A 19,528-nucleotide genomic window follows, 5' to 3' on the forward strand; every position below is an offset into this window, starting at 1 on the left:
CCTGCTCATAGGCTTTAATTGTTTAAGTCCCATTTCATTAAGAATGCTTGATTGTTAAACCTGAAGTTTGAGCTACTTGTTTTCACAAATGTTGGCCAGCTAATAGAAACTGCTAATAGAAAAGTCCAGGTAGCTAAATGCTCACAGTTTAATTGACGTCCTATTTAATAAGGATGACAAATTGGCTATCTGACTGCCAGGGGTCCTGCAGTAATTTGTTGTATTCAGCCAAGAATAACATTACAAGAGGAACGATCAATAGAGGGATGTGCCCTGATTTAACTTGACTGATCACTCTCTGTCTTTCTCTTCTTCTCTCTGTCGCTAGGTTTGCTGTGGTTTGTACTCCGACTTTTAGACATCTGGTCTGAAATGAGGTGCTTTAATGTTAAGTCAGTTGAATAATTTAGTGTTGTAGCACTGTCTGCTACTCTCTTCCAGCATGTAGCATATGGGTATGGAGATGATACATAATGAGGTATACTGGAAACATCATTTAAGATTGCGTACGTTTTTAAGTATGCTGGCGCTACCAGGTTTCTATGAGAATGTGGTGCTTATCTGGGTAAACATTGTAGTTCCCTAGACTTCCAAAAAAGGTAAAATGTCAGAAATTGCCAACATCAAAAGTTGGGTGTTGCTGTCATTTTTTTCATTTTTCTGCAAGATTACCTCAGTTTTTATAATCACCACTGTAGAATATTCATGAACTGGATCGGTACAGATGATAATAGATGTATGCACATTTACTTCGTGCTCGCTCTTAGCCAACAGTATTATTATGGTAGAGAGCGTGTTTATCATAGCAGAAAAATGTAACGAGACAGTTGTAATTACTTCCAGAGTGGAAACCTTCCACTGTCTGAAAACACGGAAACACCCACCCTGCTCACGCATAATCAGTATCTTTACCCATCATCTGGGAGATTGTTGTAGAGACGTATGGAGATTTGAAGGTAAAACATGGAAACATGCACAAGGCTTTTGTTATTACCAACACAAGGCAATGTCAATCATCATTCTCTCCTTGAGGAATTGGCTGAAAATTAATTACAGCTGGTTAGGTTGTTAGATTGTGTTATGTAATGTCTGTCATTCATTTGATGAGCATACACAGATTATTTTTTACATTCTTAAACTATTCCCAATAATACAACTTTATTGCAGCTAAAAGGTTAGTCTATGGAATGTTTCTGGTCCCTATGTTTATAGTGGACCAGCCAGAGAGACATGCAGTGGTTCAATAACCTACCCTCCACTGGGGCTGTTTGGAAGGCCATATCTCCTGGCCAGCACTTCTATCATCACATTCACACATCCCTTCCCCTTATTACTGTTTGTGAGAAGAGCTTTCCCCCTCTCAGAAGCAGTCTTCCCAGGACAGGACTCTGCATGTAAGATTGTGAGAGTTTCCAAACATTCCTCTATGGAGCGTCTGCTGTTCTGAGAGTTCTTCTGAGAGTTCTGAGAGCAGCCCATCACATCCAGATGAGAGTCATTGACCCTGCTCTGCCCCTCCTCCTCTCCACCATTCCTCTCTGACACCAAGGGACAAAAACAAGGTTCACATGCCAAGTCAGGGGTTTAGAGGACAATGCTTGGGCCACATGGGCAGTGGATCTCCCCTAGCTCCTTATCCCGGGCCTGACACTGGTGACCCGGGACAGGGAGCTGCAGTGAGATGGACCTCAGCAGTGGACGGTGTTTGACCCCTATCATGCAGACAGCTACTCCTGCCAAAGTCCCAATTTTAGTTGTTGCTTCTATGTCTCATTGAAATTTAAATTTCCTTCTTGTTCGTTCCACAAGTCTTAGTAATACCCGTATTTGACTTAAGTGTACTGGAAGAGTTCTATTATATTTTGACTATCATTTTGTTTTGATTTTGTCTCATTTCCATATTCAAAATGAGGGCACTAAAGCTACAGTTTGTGCTTGCATTATTTTTTTTGTTCGCTTAAGTTTGTTTTGTTTGTCAGGGGCCTGGGTATTTGTATATTTTTCTTAGTACGGATAATAAACTGCCAACTACTACAAACAAACCGGGTGGAGTTAATTACACGCTGATTGCTGATGAGGTTCTTTGTTAGTTCAATGATAACCTCTCAGAATGAAGGCACGTTCTCCAATAGCTGGGCAGAGAGTGAGGAGAGAAGAGCGTTTGAATAGGACCTCAAGTCAAAGCACATAGTGATTATCATCCATTAGCAATTTTTTCCCCCATAATTATTATAATAGTCTACCTCTATGTGGCCCAAACCTTTTGTTACGCCTTGGTTCCGGTCTTTTTTTTCTTCTGTTTTTAATCCTCTCCTGCTTAGCAGAATTTACTATTCTTTAATTCTTTACAAATTGCAGTGGAGGCTGACTCCAGGAAGAAAAGCAACATTTTAGTATATTTAATTGTGACCTCATCGCGTCTGTTGCAAAGGATGCTGGATGAAGCAGAGTTGGGAATGAAAGGTGGAGAGGTGAATCAGTCCCTGACAGAAACCTTGTAGGGATGAAGAGAAGGCAACCTGTTCCCTTTGTCTTTGAATATTTAAAATTCTGTCTCCCATTCATCAGAGAGAGAGAGAGAGAGAGAGAGAGAGAGAGAGAGAGAGAGAGAGAGAGAGAGAGAGAGAGAGAGAGAGAGAGGTGTTGACAGAGAACAATGCCAGGGTTTCTTCTGTCAAGTTTAATCAAGTGCCTTTGTTGACAGATAGAACGCTTTCTGTTCTGATCCTGACAAATGAGCTTTGAATTTGCCAACTCCCCTGCAGACGAAACACCAGTCTTAACACAAGGTCAGGTTTTCACTTTGCACTGAATGAGCTGATTGTGTGTTTGTGCATGGTTTATTTCAATAACGCTGTGATACTTTTGAATAAGTTAGCTGGGTCTTTGTGCTATTTGGTGCGTGCTAATTGGACATTTTAATTGGCACTGTCAGGGTCAGGTTGTGCACCTCAGAACTCCCCAGCTCTATAATGTCTGAAAATCTAATTGAAATTACAGATGAGAGCGAACCGTGGGGTAAATCATTTTATGCCAAATTGCTGGCATTTGTTGGTCTCTGCCAGGGGTTGTTAGTTTCTATGGAGGTCTTTATGTAGCTCTGGTCTATTTATAAACCTGCCATTTGATAATCATCAGGGGCTAAGCTGCTTATGCCGTCATCCCTCTATTTTATTCACTAATATTATAAGCAACATATTCCATTGCCTTGATGAGTAATGTGAAACGTCAACATTGGAACTGGTTCGTTTCTTTGTTCATTGGGAGAGTTTCAAAGCTACTGTCAGAGATTGGCACCTTGCATCCCACCTTTGCTGATGTTACATCGCATCTGTGTTTTATAAGGTTTTTACTGTGTTAGGCATGCGAAACAGGGGAGCCCACGGGCGTTCTGCGAACTGGAATAAACAAGTGAATCAATTGTCTGTCAGTAGTTGTGATGGTGTGTCTATGAGGCACAATGCCTATACAGTAAGTGTCAGGATCTTTGCTTTCCTGAACATACATTATGTTATTTATATAAGACTTATTTATATAATGTGAGTAATCTTCTACCTACCCAATAATTGATCCATAGAGATGGAGAAATGTATGAATAAAGGTACATAATCTACAGCGCATGCATATTATAATATAGCTAGAAGTAACTGATACAGAGATGCAAACTACTGTAGTCGGAGAGAGGGAAACATTCACTCGGTGGGAATCACTGACACTGTTCTTAAACTAGGACACTACAGCTCGCTCTCATCTATAGTAAGATACAGTACTCCCGTGTGGTATTACTGGCCTTGATATAAAGCAAACTGCACTGAGAACTCATAAATCAATGGTGAAGTAGGCTGTCCTGTTTTTCTTAACACAATCCGTATAAGCAGGACTTTTACTCACTCGCTTTATTCAAATGTTTTAATATGACCATATTTGTTGTAACTCAAGATATGCCGTAATAGATATGGAACTAATAAAGATAAATGATGAACTTGGACGTTAATGGGGATTTTGCTACCAGCAACCAGTCACATGAACCAGAAACAATCCGATAAGTCTGATGGAGCATCATGCAAATGCCTTGTCTTGTCACGGACCTTGTCACACTGCAAGGGTCCAAGGGGACTTGGGATATTCCCCCTAAGTGCACTGAACTTTCCCATTATATATTCCCATCCCTGTACCGGAGTAAATGAATAATGATAGTCAGCTATTCTAGTCCTTCTCCGTCAACCAGTCTAAGACTCCTTAATCTGTGTACCATAGATAATGCTCCATTAAGGGAAATCAGTTTGGCTTCACTGATACAATTTAACACAGCAGTCAACCAAAGTTTTTGTTGGTGTCTAGTATCTCTCTGTGCACAATCATGATGAGGATTTGAGAGTATACCCACGTCTTACATTTGAGTCATTTAGCAGACGCTCTGATCCAGAGCGACTTACAGGGGCAATTTAGGGTTAAGTGCCTTGCTCAAGGGCACATCAACAGATTTGGTCAGGGATTCGAACCTGCGATCTTTCGGTTACAGGTCCAACGCTCTTAACCGCTAGGCTACCTGTTGACTCGCTGGACAACGCTTAGCCATGGAAAATGTACATGGGAATGGTAATCATCGGTAGACATCAGTGACGGTGGTATGATTTGATTATTGCTCCAGGTTCCAAATGGCTGGACTTGGGTTTAGCCACAGGAGTTGCCATGGATACTGTATGTCTGATGATCTTGTTTAGCAGATATAGTAGATTCGGTAATAAAGTGATACAAGGGCACAGGGTTTTTAATTAGATTCACATTTTAATGTTAACGAGCAAATGGAATATTGTCGATATTATTGATATTCTGTCATTATATGAGACTGTTTGTGTGGCAAACCAAGAGAGTTATGCCATCCTGACATTTAAAGCTTGTTATTTTCTCTATCTAACGTCTTTTTGCTGTCTCTTTCTCAGCCCTCACTAATGTGAAGTTATGGGCCATCGACCGCCAGTGTTTCCAGACCATTATGATGAGGACGGGCCTCATCAAACATGCCGAATACATGGAGTTTCTAAAGAGGTGGGCTCCTCTCTCTCTCTCTCTCTCTCTCTCTCTCTCTCTCTCGCTTTCCCTCTCACTTTCCCTCTCTCTCTTTCTCTCCCTCTCTTTCTCTGTCCTCCACCTCCCCTGAGATGCCATTCGAGCGAGGACTGAGGTTTGAATGACTGTCTCTGACAGTCACAGAATCACCTTCCCCCTCTTCCCGTTTCCTGTCACTCATGTCTGGGTGCACTGTTCAACAGAGACACTTGCTGGATGCATGTTCAAATGAGCATCAGGTGATTGTGCACTTCAGGTCTTTTATACTAAATCTATGTGTTACCACTTGGAACTGTTAAAACACCAGTTTATTGATCATTATCATACTATGTTTGATATCACTGTCCTCTTTCTGTTCACACAGCTGAGTCTAATCCATGCTAACCCATTGGCTGAGACTTTACATATTGATTTCACATTTCCTTTCTTTCTCAGCTTCAGACCTGCCTACTTTTAACTTTAAACATAGTTTTTGTGTTTAATATATAGTAGGCTTACCAATGGGTTTTCTGCTCTACAACAAACAGCTGACGTCCCTCTCAGACCAATATATTTACTCTTAGTAAACATACACAATACAGTAGATGATGAAATCCCCCTTTTCCGAGCAGGCAAGTCTTAGCGTGCCGTAGCAATAACAAAGGGCATCGTCATCACCGAATGAAGATTTCCCACCCAGTGATCAACTGTAGTGATTCAGATGGAAAGTCTACAACAGCTGTTTGACCACAAATACTCAGACAACACAATTCAAACACGTCCTCAAGTATTGATTTTCATACACAGACTACTTCAAATGCCTGTAAGTGGCCAGGGCTGGAATTTCCTTCTGTCTTCATACTGAAATAGTTAATTGAGGAAGAATGTTGCACCTATCTCTCATGCCAGAGGCCCTGCTGTGCCCTTTACTGGAAGTTCTGGACCCGATGATATCACATGCAGGGAAAGAGGAAATTGATTTGGGTGAAGTTTGCTTTTAGTGGTAAAATAAGATGCCTTTCTCCCCATGCATTGGCAGCTACAGCCGACTGGTGCTCAGGGGAGGAAGTCTCAAACATTCAATAAAGTCGTTTGACTTTTAATGGCTCATGTAATGTGATCTCTGAAAATGCACTCAATTTGTAAGAAAAGATACCTTCTGTGTCACAATATTTGTGAAGTAGCTTCTGCCAGTGCATCTCTTCAATATAGAATGTCAAATATCCAACTCATCAAACGCATCCATTTCTGAGGGAATAGTTTCCGTGGTAACAAGCAACAATTTTTCGAAGAGACTCGGAAGTTGTCAAACTGTCAGATTGTGTGTGTTTGTTTGTGCCCCCGTGTGCGTCCCCGCATGTTTGTTCTGTTTTTTGTGCGTGCATGTGTGTGTGCCTGCGTGCGTGCGTGAGTGCGTGTGTGTGTGTGTGCGCCCATGCATGTGCCCGCCCACGTGTGTGTGTGAGTGAAGTCTCTCTTGTTAAGGAGAGAGCATGCCAGAGGTATGTAAATATCTTTGAATCTGCCAAGAAAGCCTTCTTGAGCTTCCTGGAAGGCTTAGTATAATTGGCAGCTGCTCTCAGGCTCAACCTTAAACTAAAACCCTGTCCTGTTGTAAAAGAGGAAAAGAAAAACAAACCAACGTCACCCACATGTGAACATTGAGCTGTGGCTTACGACTGTGGTGATTCTGCACAAACTTCTCCCCACTTCAGATGATGCTGGTGTTAGGGGAGGGTTAAAGCACGTGTGAGAATTAGTATGCCGACACAGCTGTGCCTATATACATACGCCTGTGGAATTTATGTGCTGGTTTATTTTCCCTCTCTTTAGTCAGCCATAAAGATTCAACTCTTTCATGCAACCTGCTGTGCTGGCTTTTCCATAGATTCTTCATACCTGCTCTGCTAGTACATTGGTCTATAGGATTTCTTAAAGAGATAGACAACAGAGAGAGTATTGATGATGTGAACCTCGTGAATAAACCATATTTATCAGTCATAAAGCACCACAGCACCTAGTTCTGTTCACCAGCTGAGGACAGCATGAACGGTTGGCTTCACCTTCTGGCTGAACTCTACAAATAGCTAACTCTCGCTCCCTCTCCCCAACAGTGTTCCAACATTCCAAGGCCTTTCAGAAGAAATACTCAGCAAGCTAGCCGATGTTATGGAAGAGGTGAGTTTCCAAGGTGTCCTGGTTGAACATAGCGGTGTTTGTGGCAATGGATACTGATGATTTACCTCTATTTCATTGACTGTGTAATTGAGCCATTTTTTTTATGAACCACATCGTTACATAAAGAAGAATGGATGGCCTGGAAAAATCCTAATGATTATTATACTGTGGATATTCACACTTTAAAATAGGTTTATCTGGAAATGTAACTAAGCTGCAATTTATAGTCATTGCAATGTGGCAAGGATTTTCAGGTCTCCTGTCCTGGGCTGACAGAGCCATTTTAATTGATTTGAGGTCTCATCTGTAGACAGTAGCTCACCAGACACAACCTGAGGTAAAAACTCACTCTGACAACCGCTAACCTCTGGTCTGACAACCTCTGGCCCGACAACCTGACAACCTCTGGTCTGACAACCTGACAACCTCTGGTCTGACTGCAATAATATCTGTGTATAATTAGGAGACCACGTGACATGACCAGGAAAAATATCCAAATTAGACTATAACCAGAGCCCAGATTTACAGTATTCCAAGTCAGGTCACATGGTCAGGAAAACCTTTCTTGCTCTGATCAGAATATCAGACTGCTATCAACAGTGTGTCTAGTTTCTGGTTGTTAACTCTATATGACCTCGTACCGTAGATCTATGAGTAAGAGGGAACAATTATAGTTGTAATCCCCATCCTCAGAGCAGATTGCTAAGCCTCTTATTATTTACTGGCATGCAATTGGTTCCCTAAACTGTGGTAAGGGGTCCTCGGGACCACTCGAGCACCTCAGACATATTACATTAGGTATGCAAAAATGTATCTCTACAGTCTTTCACCTCCAATTTTTAAGCTTGTTAATTTCAGAACAAGCAAATGAGCTCTCTGATGTTCATTTTTAATTGGATGACTTGACCTCCTGTATCTTGTTTCCAAAGTTTCCAAAGAACATTTGGTAATGAAAACCACATAAATACAATTCCGGCATGCTTTCTCTATCAAAGTCAAATGAAGTATTAGCACAAAAATCACAGGGGGATTTCTTCTTCTTTTTTTGTATATAAAAAAGTAACTTTTTATGTAACTAGGCAAGTCAATTAAGAACAAATTCTTATGTACAATGACGGCCTACCCCGGCCAAACCCAGACAAACACTGGGCTAATTGTGCGCCGCCCTATGGGACTCCCAATCACAGCCGGATGTGATGCAGCCTGGAATCAAATAAATTATGTCATGGTTATCTTAGTGCATTGGATCAATAGAGGATTAGCTCCATTACGAACAAGTGTTGGCCTCATTTTTCATTGGCACCAACTGCTGCTTCTGAGTCACCCTGACTTCCCCAGCCCTTAAAGAACCACCAAGGAATTACATGCAAAGGGCAATCACAAGTCTGAGTTATACTTCAGATGATGAAACAGTATTTGGGGAGCAGTCATATCACAATCATACAATCCACTCCATAGTTCCCTAGGTGTTTCAGATGCATACAACTAGAATGTATATTCTGTTTCTATGTTCAGACACAGAATGCCCTATTGGTTACCAAGACACTATCCCTCCGACTGACTGAAATAAAACATGAGGAAAACCCAGAATGTTCAAACAGTTGAGTGCGTTGAGCTCCAAAGGGGGCTGATGATAAATGTGCTGCCATGCAGCGTGGTGGAGTTGGGTTACCCTGTAGGAGTGGGAGCAGGGGCTCTTCCCAGGCATGAAGTGCCCAGGGCAGGCCAACCTCTCCCCTCAGGCTCCCTCTCTGATCCCCCTTCCTCTGCACATCTACAGTAATCCTGCCTGCTCGGTCTCTGCAGATAACCCACGCCTGCTGGCTTACTGCGAATGTGTGTGTATGTGTGCGTGCATGTGTGTGCGGGTGCGTTTAGTTAAAGAGGGGACACATCAGCAGAATACGCTAGAATCAATCAGACTATATGCACCTGCAGAACGATCAAAGAACGGTATTCAGCATGGAACAACACAATGCAGACAATCTCCTTGCCCAGTTTGTTTGTTGTCATGGTGAGTTGCCGAGACATGAAAATGTGATTGTAAAAATGGCATATTGCTAATTGCGTAGTTATCAATCATTCCTTATTGAACCTCAGTGTTAACACCATCCTCTCTGGATGTGTGCTGTGTTGTGCCTCGAAACTACAGTAGTGTTTAGCTTCAGTGTTTCCTGAAAGTATAGACAGTCATTGTACGAACATCAGGCTCAGAGATGGTATTTGTCTCGATTTAAATGAGGAAACACAGTGGTGAAGGTCACAAATGAGAACATTCGGGAACCTCAGGCAAACCCACTTTAAAACAACATCTGTGATGCGTGGCATTTCATTGAAGACTCAGAGATTTTTCTCATTATTTACTGTCACTCATCATTTCAGTAAAAAATCTGCAAACACCTATCTATGTGCATCCAGAGGAGTGTTGTGGCGTGTGTCTGCGTGTGCGTGCGTGCAGGCAACTAATACTTAGGCATTCAAGTAGTGATGTTTTCCTCCAAAGATGTGATGTGGAGGCTTCTTTGTGACATGGAGGCTGGATTATGGAACAAGCTCCTAGAGCCTTGCATTGTGGGATAAGGAAAATACTCCTGTGGGAGCAGAACACCAAGGCATGATAACTGGAGAATCTACTTTAGAACACAACTACAGGGGAATCCCCTGGGTATACAGTGTGGCCAGTGGCTAGTATGATCAGAAGACATTTTGTTTGTACAAAACGGCATCGTTTTTTTTTCTTACTTTGACTTCACACTTAGTTTAAGTGACAGACGCAATAAGAGCCTTTGACAGCACCCTGTCTACAAGTTCATTCACAGTTAACCCTCCCTTGGTGTTACTCTGAAACGGATGACAGTCTCCTCAAGCACACTGGGAAAAGAAACAAACTCATTATGTCACCAGCCATATCAGCTGTAACAGAACAGCAGAGTAGGTCTTGGTTTCTCATTCCATATGCAAATCAAAGGAGACTGGGGCACCCAGGGTAAGAAAGTAACTGATTCTTGTCAAATTAAAGTGATAGATACGTAAAGTCAAGAAGTAATTGAGTGTTGTGGAGCAGAATGTTCTGCGTGTGCCTGGGCACCTTTTCATCATGGCACTTCAACCATGCCTTTCCTCTCTTTTAATGACTTGCCAATTACATAATGTGAAATACCCACTACCTCCACTCCAAGACTACTGTTTGATGTTTAGCCACCATTCATAATGAAAATAAAATCTTGAGATTCTTCTGGTAAGTTGTAACTTTTTAAAACTCAACACATTAATTACTTATCAACTCATCTTTGAAAGTGAGATTCAAAAGACGTTAGGATGTTTTAAGCAGTTTGCACTAGTCTTATATTTATGCTATATATACTGCTCAAAAAAATAAAGGGAACACTTAAACAACACATCCTAGATCTGAATGAAATAAATAATCTTATGAAATACTTTTTTCTTTACATAGTTGAATGTGCTGACAACAAAATCACACAAAAATAATCAATGGAAATCCAATTTATCAACCCATGGAGGTCTGGATTTGGAGTCACACTCAAAATTAAAGTGGAAAACCACACTACAGGCTGATCCAACTTTGATGTAATGTCCTTAAAACAAGTCAAAATGAGGCTCAGTAGTGTGTGTGGCCTCCACGTGCCTGTATGACCTCCCTACAACGCCTGGGCATGCTCCTGATGAGGTGGCGGATGGTCTCCTGAGGGATCTCCTCCCAGACCTGGACTAAAGCATCCGCCAACTCCTGGACAGTCTGTGGTGCAACGTGGCGTTGGTGGATGGAGCGAGACATGATGTCCCAGATGTGCTCAATTGGATTCAGGTCTGGGGAACAGGCGGGCCAGTCCATAGCATCAATGCCTTCCTCTTGCAGGAACTGCTGACACACTCCAGCCGCATGAGGTCTAGCATTGTCTTGTATTAGGAGGAACCCAGGGCCAACCGCATCAGCATATGGTCTCACAAGGGGTCTGAGGATCTCATCTCGGTACCTAATGGCAGTCAGGCTACCTCTGGAGAGCACATGGAGGGCTGTGCGGACCCCCAAAGAAATGCCACCCCACACCATGACTGACCCACTGCCACACCGGTCATGCTGGAGGATGTTGCAGGCAGCAGAACGTTCTCCACGGCATCTCCAGACTCTGTCACGTCTGTCACGTGCTCAGTGTGAACCTGCTTTCATCTGTGAAGAGCACAGGGCGCCAGTGGCGAATTTGCCAATCTTGGTGTTCTCTGGCAAATGCCAAACGTCCTGCACGGTGTTGGGCTGTAAGCACAACCCCCACCTGTGGACGTCGGGCCCTCATACCACCCTCATGGAGTCTGTTTCTGACCGTTTGAGCAGACACATGCACATTTGTGGCCTGCTGGAAGTCATTTTGCAGGGCTCTGGCAGTGCTTCTCCTGCTCCTCCTTGCACAAAGGTGGAGGTAGCGGTCCTGCTGCTGGGTTGTTGCCCTCCTACGGCCTCCTCCACATCTCCTGATGTACTGGCCTGTCTCCTGGTAGCGCCTCCATGCTCTGGACACTACGCTGACAGACACAGCAAACCTTCTTGCCACAGCTTGCATTGATGTGCCATTCTGGATGAGCTGCACTACCTGAGCCACTTGTGTGGGTTGTAGACTCTGTCTCATGCTACCACTAGAGTGAAAGCACCGCCAGCATTCAAAAGTGACCAAAACATCAGCCAGGAAGCATAGGAACTGAGAAGTGGTCTGTGGTCCCCACCTGCAGAACCACTCCTTTATTGGGGGTATCTTGCTAATTGCCTATAATTTCCACCTGTTGTCTATTCCATTTGCACAACATCATGTGAAATTTATTGTCAATCAGTGTTGCTTCCTAAGTGGACAGTTTGATTTCACAGAAGTGTGATTGACTTGGAGTTGCATTGTGTTGTTTAAGTGTTCCCTTTATTTTTTTGAACAGTGTAGTTTAGCTACTGTATGGGGACAAGTATCTATCTAAACTCAGTAAAAAAAAGAAATGGGCCTTTTTCAGGACCCTGTCTTTCAAAGATAATTTGTAAAAATCCAAATAACTTCACAGATCTTCATTGTAAAGGGTTTAAACACTGTTTCCCATGCTTGTTCAATGAACCATAAACAATCAATGAACATGCACCTGTGGAACGGTCGTTAAGACACTAACAGCTTACAGACGGTAGGCAATTAAGATCACAGTTATGAAAACTTAGGACACTAAAGAGGCTTTTCTACTGACTCTGAAAAACACCAAAAGAAAGATGCCCAGGGTCCCTGCTCATCTGCGTGAATGTGCATTAGGCATGCTGCAAGGAGCCATGAGGACTGCAGATGTGGCCAGGATCGTGCTCGCAGTGGCAGACTACGTGTAACAACACCTGCATAGGATCGGTACATCCAAACATCACACCTGCGGGACAGGTACAGGATGGCAACAACAACTTCCCAAGTTACACCAGGAACGCACAATCCCTGCATCAGTGCTCAGACTGTCCGCAATAGGCTGAGAGAGGCTGGACTGAGGGCTTGTAGGCCTGTTGTAAGGCAGGTCCTCACCAGACATCACTGGCAACAACGTCGCCTATGGGCACAAACCCACCGTCGCTGGACCAGACAGGACTGGCAAAAGTGCTCTTCTCTGATGAGTCACGGTTTTGTCTCACCAGGGTGATGGTCGTACTGCTCGTTCTGTGCGTGATTTTCTGCGAGACAGGAATGTCAGTGTTCTGCTATGGCCAGCGAAGAGCCCGGATCTCAATCCCATTGAGCACGTCTGGGACCTGTTGGATCGGAGGGTGAGGGCTAGGGCCATTCCCCCCAGAAATGTCTGGGAACTTGCAGGTGCCTTGGTGGAAGAGTGGGATAACATCTCACAGCAAGAACAGGAAAATCTGGTGCAGTCCATGAGGAGGAGATGCACTGCAGTACTTAATGCAGCTGGTGGCCACACCAGATACTGACTGTTACTTTTGACCCCCCCTTTGTTCAGGGACACCTGAACACACAACTTGTTCAGTTTATGTCTCAGTTGTTGAATCTTGTTATGTTCATACAAATATTTACACATGTTAAGGTTGCTGAAAATAAACGCAGTTGACTGCGAGAGGACGTTTCTTTTTTTGCTGAGTTTACTAGTCATTGGAATGCCCATTCCTTAGCGGAAACCGCTCTAGACACAGGTGGTTTATTTCAATTTGGGAGAAAGAAAAACAAAGTCTGGGTCAGCCCAAAAAGTAATGTTCCCTTAAATTAACTATTGATTTTTGTTCTTCTCCGTCTTCATGGATTTTTCCCATGCAGTTTCAATGAATTCTGTTGCCATTTTCTTCCAAGCCTAAAAATATACTAAAGCAGAGAAAGAAACTAGAAAGAGCTGTTGAAAGACAGTTCACCTTTGTCACTGCTGATGACTGATCCTCCCAACCTACTCTAACTGGTAAATAAATACTGACTAGCATAAACACTCTTTACTCTAAAAAAGAAATTGGTGAGCTGTGGTGTTTAACATCGTTTACTGTACAGTCATTCCAGAGCTGGAGAAACATACAGTACACATAGTACCATGGTGCCTGGTATGAAGAAACTGTACAGTATCAAGAATGTTAACAATGCAGATATGAATCATGGTGGTATCAAACCCCCAGAATCATACTATGGATGTGTGTCTAAGCAGGCAGCAGTTGAATTGGGAGTAGAGGTTTATTTTTAATTCCGGACATCTGGGCTTGGTCAGCTAGGGGAGTGGGCGGCCATTCCCCGTTCCCACACTGTTCTGTTCTGGCCCATACACAGCAGAGCAGAGCATGTCAATAGTTCACTGTTTTCCATCTGATGTGTGAGGGTAATTAAGCAGCTACAGATGTAGAATCAACATTTGATCACACTGTTGCAGGAGAACTTTCTTGCATTGCAGGAAATGTAACACTTGTAGTGTATTTCAGGTTTAAGAAGGCTTGTGAAGTTTGCATTTTCCACTTAGAAATCCCTACAAAAAAATTCCATCAATCCACATAATAATTCACATTTCCTTTTGCTGCGGGATTATTTTCCTGCTTTAGCAAACTGGCTCAAATTAAGATGCTACACCTGTATCACCAATCGATGGGTGGCAGACAGGTCACATGCTAAACTAAAGAGGAATGAAAAAGGAATGTTACCACAACCTGTCAATCATCATTGAATACAAAAGATTGGAAATAATGCAATTTATTTATTATTTACATAATGTATTTTATGCATAGTGATAAAACACTACAGGCCATAATTTCCCCTTGATAAGCCTGCCCATTATACCAAGGAATCTCATTTCCGATTCATGACCCTTCCCTTCACTCCATCTTTATTGAAATGGTTCTGCTGTCCATTTTAAATTAATATGGGGGCTTCGAGCTCCAGTTGATCTCTTTCTTCTTGATGCATCAAAAGTCAAAGTTATTGGCTACCACCAATCCATAAAAACCTGCTATTATCTACTCTTACCTCAGACCTATTTATTTATCATGGCTAATGTACTTTTTTTTAACACAATCATCCCTACTGTGTTTCATTATACTTTCCACCAAAGTCCACGTTAATCTAGTGCTACCTATATAGGAGCTCAGTTGACTTCCTGCCACTCTGAAAACCGAACAAGTGGAAAAGAGCAGCTAAGCCGTGTCTGGAGTCCTATATCCTGGGGGACCTGACCCTGAGCTGTTGCTGTGTGCTTTTCTTCCTCCCCGGCCTACAAAGAGGTGTAATGAGTTCCCACTCAAAAATATATTGCATAAAGCTTACTTCATTATTCAATGTTTCACTTATTTTTTACTGCGTCAGGGATAGTGCACACAGACATTTCGCCTTTACAGCCTTCTTCAGTGTGTAGGTACAATTTCTTTAATTCAAAACAGCATTTTTAAAGAACTACAGTTGAGTAGCAGGTGCTTCTAATCAGGGTGATCACTCATTGGCCATTCAGCGATGTGGCTTATCTGGCCTACCTGTATACAAATTAGTCACGAAGAGATACAGAAACATAGGGTAGGGGAGCGGGCACGAAAGCCAACTCACAAATCAATCGGCGCAGGTGTCCGCTCATCTAAATACATCACATCAATTCATGAGATAGCCACCACAATGTACATCAGACAAAGCCAATCATAAATATGTGGGGCTAACTCATAAACGATATGCAACATCTGATATGGACAGTGTTCTTGTATAACAGTCTAAATGTGGTTTATAGGATGGAGGTGAAATCTATTCTTCGTTCAAACCGTGTGGAGATACAGAATTTAATGTATATATCAACATGGCTTCTCTTTGGAGTCATTTGTTGTCATAGTTAGCTCCTTTAAGTGGTGGATATATTTTTCAATCAAGACGCAACGCAATTCATTCATATAATGTTCTACTGTTCTATGAAGTGTCTCGCAGCTGGCGAGGGGATATCTTGACGTCTAATAGTAGATTTATGTTCTCCAAAGATGTACTTTCATGGTGCACGATTAAAATAACTCAATGAAATGTCAGGAAGGGAACTCTGAGGGTAGTCCCTGATTGGTCCTTTAGAATTGCTCAGTGATACACAATAGTGAGTAGCCGTCAGGGGGAGAATGAATGACAAGATAAATGATATGTTAACAGAACATGAAATTAAAAGGCTCCTAGTTGATTTACTTATCACCCAGCAGTAGATGTTCAAATGTCTCTCCTTCTTCATCTGACCACATTTGAGCAGGAGGGGGGTAATTATTGGAAACATGTCACTGGTTGAAAGGGAAACACTTCCCATAGAGCCCTGCTGCCTGCTGGTCTGATGCGAAGCAGCAGCAGCCCTATATCTCAGTTTCGGTCCCAATCTGATAAATGCAGGATGTTTCATTCAGAAAAAGAGAATGTATCATTTTTAACATCACAACTGATATTGATGTCATGCTTGTCTTCTTTGGTCTCATTTGTCAGTACATGGTCTGTGTTACACATTGATTCTATTTTCCTAACTGCTATTCTGCATTGGGGCAACTGGTGACGATTCAACATGGTCGTTGCGTGCCTGACAGAGGCCTGTCCTCAGCGAGACCTCTTCGTCCAGTTCAGGGCAGTGCTGAGTGACACTTCTCTTCCTCTCCTTACAGACGCACTACGGGGACGGGGAGTACATCATCAGACAAGGAGCCAGAGGGGACACCTTCTTCATCATCAGCAAGGGGAAGGTGAGGGAGGACACCATCAACATCACGTAGACCAACCATTCCATTTTATGAAGAGAGGTGCGTGTATTAATAGCAGAGGTGCATGGCGTCAGTGGGGCTAGCCAAGGAATGTCTACTATGGTGATTACAGTAGAGGTTAGTTCAATGTCATTAAGAGGTGATCTTATCCTCCTGAGGGTATATACTCGATTTGTGATGGAACTCCCTGCCGTTAAATCGGAATGGTTGCTATTTTAAGCTGTCTTTCCCCTTCCGTGTGGGTTTCAGAATGAGGCCCCTCTATTAAAGCATTGAATGACTGCTGATCTCTTTTCTGACAGGTTAATGTCACCAGGGAGGATTTGCCCAATGACATGCCTGTGTACCTGCGAGCCCTGGGCAAAGGAGACTGGTTTGGGGAGAAAGCCCTGCAGGGGTATGTTGATTTATTTCTGAAAAGGCCATATAAAGATTTTTCAATACTGAGTGAAACCTACTTCTTTCCAATCTCCTCCAGATATAATATGTAAGTGATTGGATTATGTAATACCGGTATGTAACACCCCATGCACATTCAGTCCAAGATCAGAGAGGAAAAGAGAGAGAGAGATAGAGGGAGAGTTTGAGAAAGAGGGTTAGGATATGAGTGAAGAGGTGATCAGGCCACCACACTGTATCTATCATAGTGAAGAGCCCCACCGTGTTCGAACAGTCAGCAGCCTCTCTCAGATCACACTTAAGGGAAAGTCACCCCAAAGTTCAGCTTTTCACATATTACAATTACCCCGCTGTTGCATATTGTTAACCTGTTAGAGGCCATGGAGGGAGGCACTATTGCTGAAGAGATTGTATTGTGAAAGAGAGGTCGTATGGAAAAAGTCAGATCAGTTGATCAAGTGGTGTGTATTATGAAGTACTGCATCACATTTGATGTAAAGTTATGCAAGTAGGCCTACTTTATGTGAGACACAGTACAGATGTAAGACAAAAGGAAAAATGCATCCTCAAATTGTGTTTATTCTCTTTGTTTGTAATGGTTTCATTTTTTAATTTTTTTTTTAACATTTTAGTCATTTAGCAGACGCTCTTATCCAGAGCGACTTACAGTAGTGAATGCATACATTTCATACATTTATTTTCATCTCACTGTGTTAACATAACAAAAGCTCTCCCCTTAGCATGACAGCTACTTGAAGTTCAGCCATTCTTCTCTGTACTTTTATAGCTGTGGAACAATGCTATTTAGGTCATTGGTCCTAAGGTGTAGAAAGCAGCAGCTATCACACTGATTAGAATAGTCTATCAATGAAGACCTGGGGGCTCCTTCTTTCACTCAGTCAGTTAGTCATTGAGTCAGTGTGGTGTGAGGACAGTTATCCAAGATGGCGTAGCAGTCGGACGTGTGTTTTGTCTTGTCCCGTGTGAATATAATTTTCCTCGTTTTTTTCTTCTTGTGTATATTTTAATCTCACTTTCCATGTACGAATGAATAAGTATGAAAATACTCTCCTGCAACCCGCCTCACCCAATGTGGTACGGATCTTCTATTTTTATACTTTAGAACCGGAACACCCATCAGCAGCTAGCCAGCTAACTAGCTACTAGTTAGCCACTGCTAGCGGTCTTCACCGTTAACTCGGACACCAGCCAGCCTCAGCTCGGTCAATACCTGCCAGTCTGCACAGCGCGATATCAACCCAGAGCATATCGGACTGCTTTTTCTCTACCACATCTCCTGATACCTACCGCAAGCTCTGAACTTTTACACCGGATCATCGCATCTAGCTAGCTGCTATCCGAGTGGCTACTCCTGGCTAACGTCTCTGTCCCGAAGCACCAGTTAGCCTTGAGCTAGCCTCGAGCTAGGCCCATCTCCCGGCTAGCCAAAGAGGTCCGACGTAACCGTCCGAGGTGGTTTCAACAGGCTCTTCCGTTGCGACGTCGCTGAAGGCCCTTCTGCTAGCCTCGGCCCGCTAGCTATCTGAATCGCCGTGTCTCCACCTCGCCTAGCGTAGTAGCGACTACTGAATGGGCACCCTGACTCACCTATTGCTACTCATTGGACCTTATGATCACTCGGCTACACATGCCTCTCCCTAATGTCAATATGCCTTGTCTATTGCTGTTTTGGTTAGGGATTATGGTCTTATTTCACCGTAGTGCCCCCAGCCCTAACCAATATGCCTTAGATAGCCCTTTTGTCCCACTGGTGCCTCTAGAGACAAAACCTCTCTCATCATCACTCAATGCCTAGGTTTACCTCCACTGTACTCAAATCCGACCATACCTTTGTCTGTACATTATGCCTTGAATCTATTCTTCCACGCCCAGAAATCTGCTCCTTTTACTCTCTGTTCCGAACGCACTAGACGACCAGTTCTTATAGCCTTTAGCCGTACCCTTATCCTACTCCTCCTCTGTTCCTCTGGTGATGTAGAGGTTAACCCAGGCCCTGCAGCCCCCAGCACCACTCCCATTCCCCAGGCGCTCTCATTTGTTGACTTCTGTAACCATGTAAGCCTTGGTTTCATGCATGTTAACATCAGAAGCCTCCTCCCTAAGTTTGTTTTATTCACTGCTTTAGCACATTCCGCCAACCCTGATGTCCTAGCTGTGTCTGAATCCTGGCACCAAAAATCCTGAAATTTCCATCCCCAACTACAACATTTTCCGACGAAACAGAACTGCCAAAGGGGGCGGACTTGCAATCTATTGCAGAGATCGCCTGCAGAGTTCTGTCATACTATCCAGGACTGTGCCCAAATAATTTGAGCTTCTACTTTTAAAAATCCACCATTTCAGAAACAAGTCTCTCACTGTTGCCGCTTGTTATAGACCAGCCTCAGCCCCCAGCTGTGCCCTGGACACCATATGTGAATTGATTCCCCCCATCTATCTTCAGAGTTTGTACTGTTAGGTGACCTAAACTGGGATATGCTTAACACCCCGGCCATCCTACAATCTAAGATAGATGCCTTCAATCTCACACAAATTATCAATGAACCTACCAGGTACAACCCTAAATCCGTAACCATGGGCACCCTCTTAGGTATCATCCTGACCAATTTGCCCTCTAAATGCACCTCTGCTGTCTTCAACTAGGATCTCAGCGATCACTGCCTCATTGCCTGCGTC

The 19,528-nt window shown here is 43.1% G+C and overlaps 1 protein-coding gene across 4 annotated transcripts in view; it reads left to right on the plus strand.

The window, feature by feature from the left end:
- prkg1b (protein kinase cGMP-dependent 1b) overlaps positions 1–19,528 on the plus strand; it is a 161,155-nt gene that overhangs the window by 101,915 nt on the left and 39,712 nt on the right. For all 4 annotated transcript variants that reach the window (XM_014179313.2, XM_014179311.2, XM_014179309.2 and 1 more), the window contains exons 4-7: positions 4,944–5,049; positions 7,164–7,227; positions 16,337–16,414; positions 16,735–16,829. In XM_014179313.2, coding sequence (XP_014034788.1) covers positions 4,944–5,049; positions 7,164–7,227; positions 16,337–16,414; positions 16,735–16,829 — 343 coding nt within the window. The remainder of the gene's footprint in view (positions 1–4,943; positions 5,050–7,163; positions 7,228–16,336; positions 16,415–16,734; positions 16,830–19,528) is intronic.

Source organism: Salmo salar, chromosome ssa28 (genome assembly GCF_905237065.1).
Source record: "Salmo salar chromosome ssa28, Ssal_v3.1, whole genome shotgun sequence".
Lineage (NCBI taxonomy): Eukaryota > Metazoa > Chordata > Actinopteri > Salmoniformes > Salmonidae > Salmo > Salmo salar.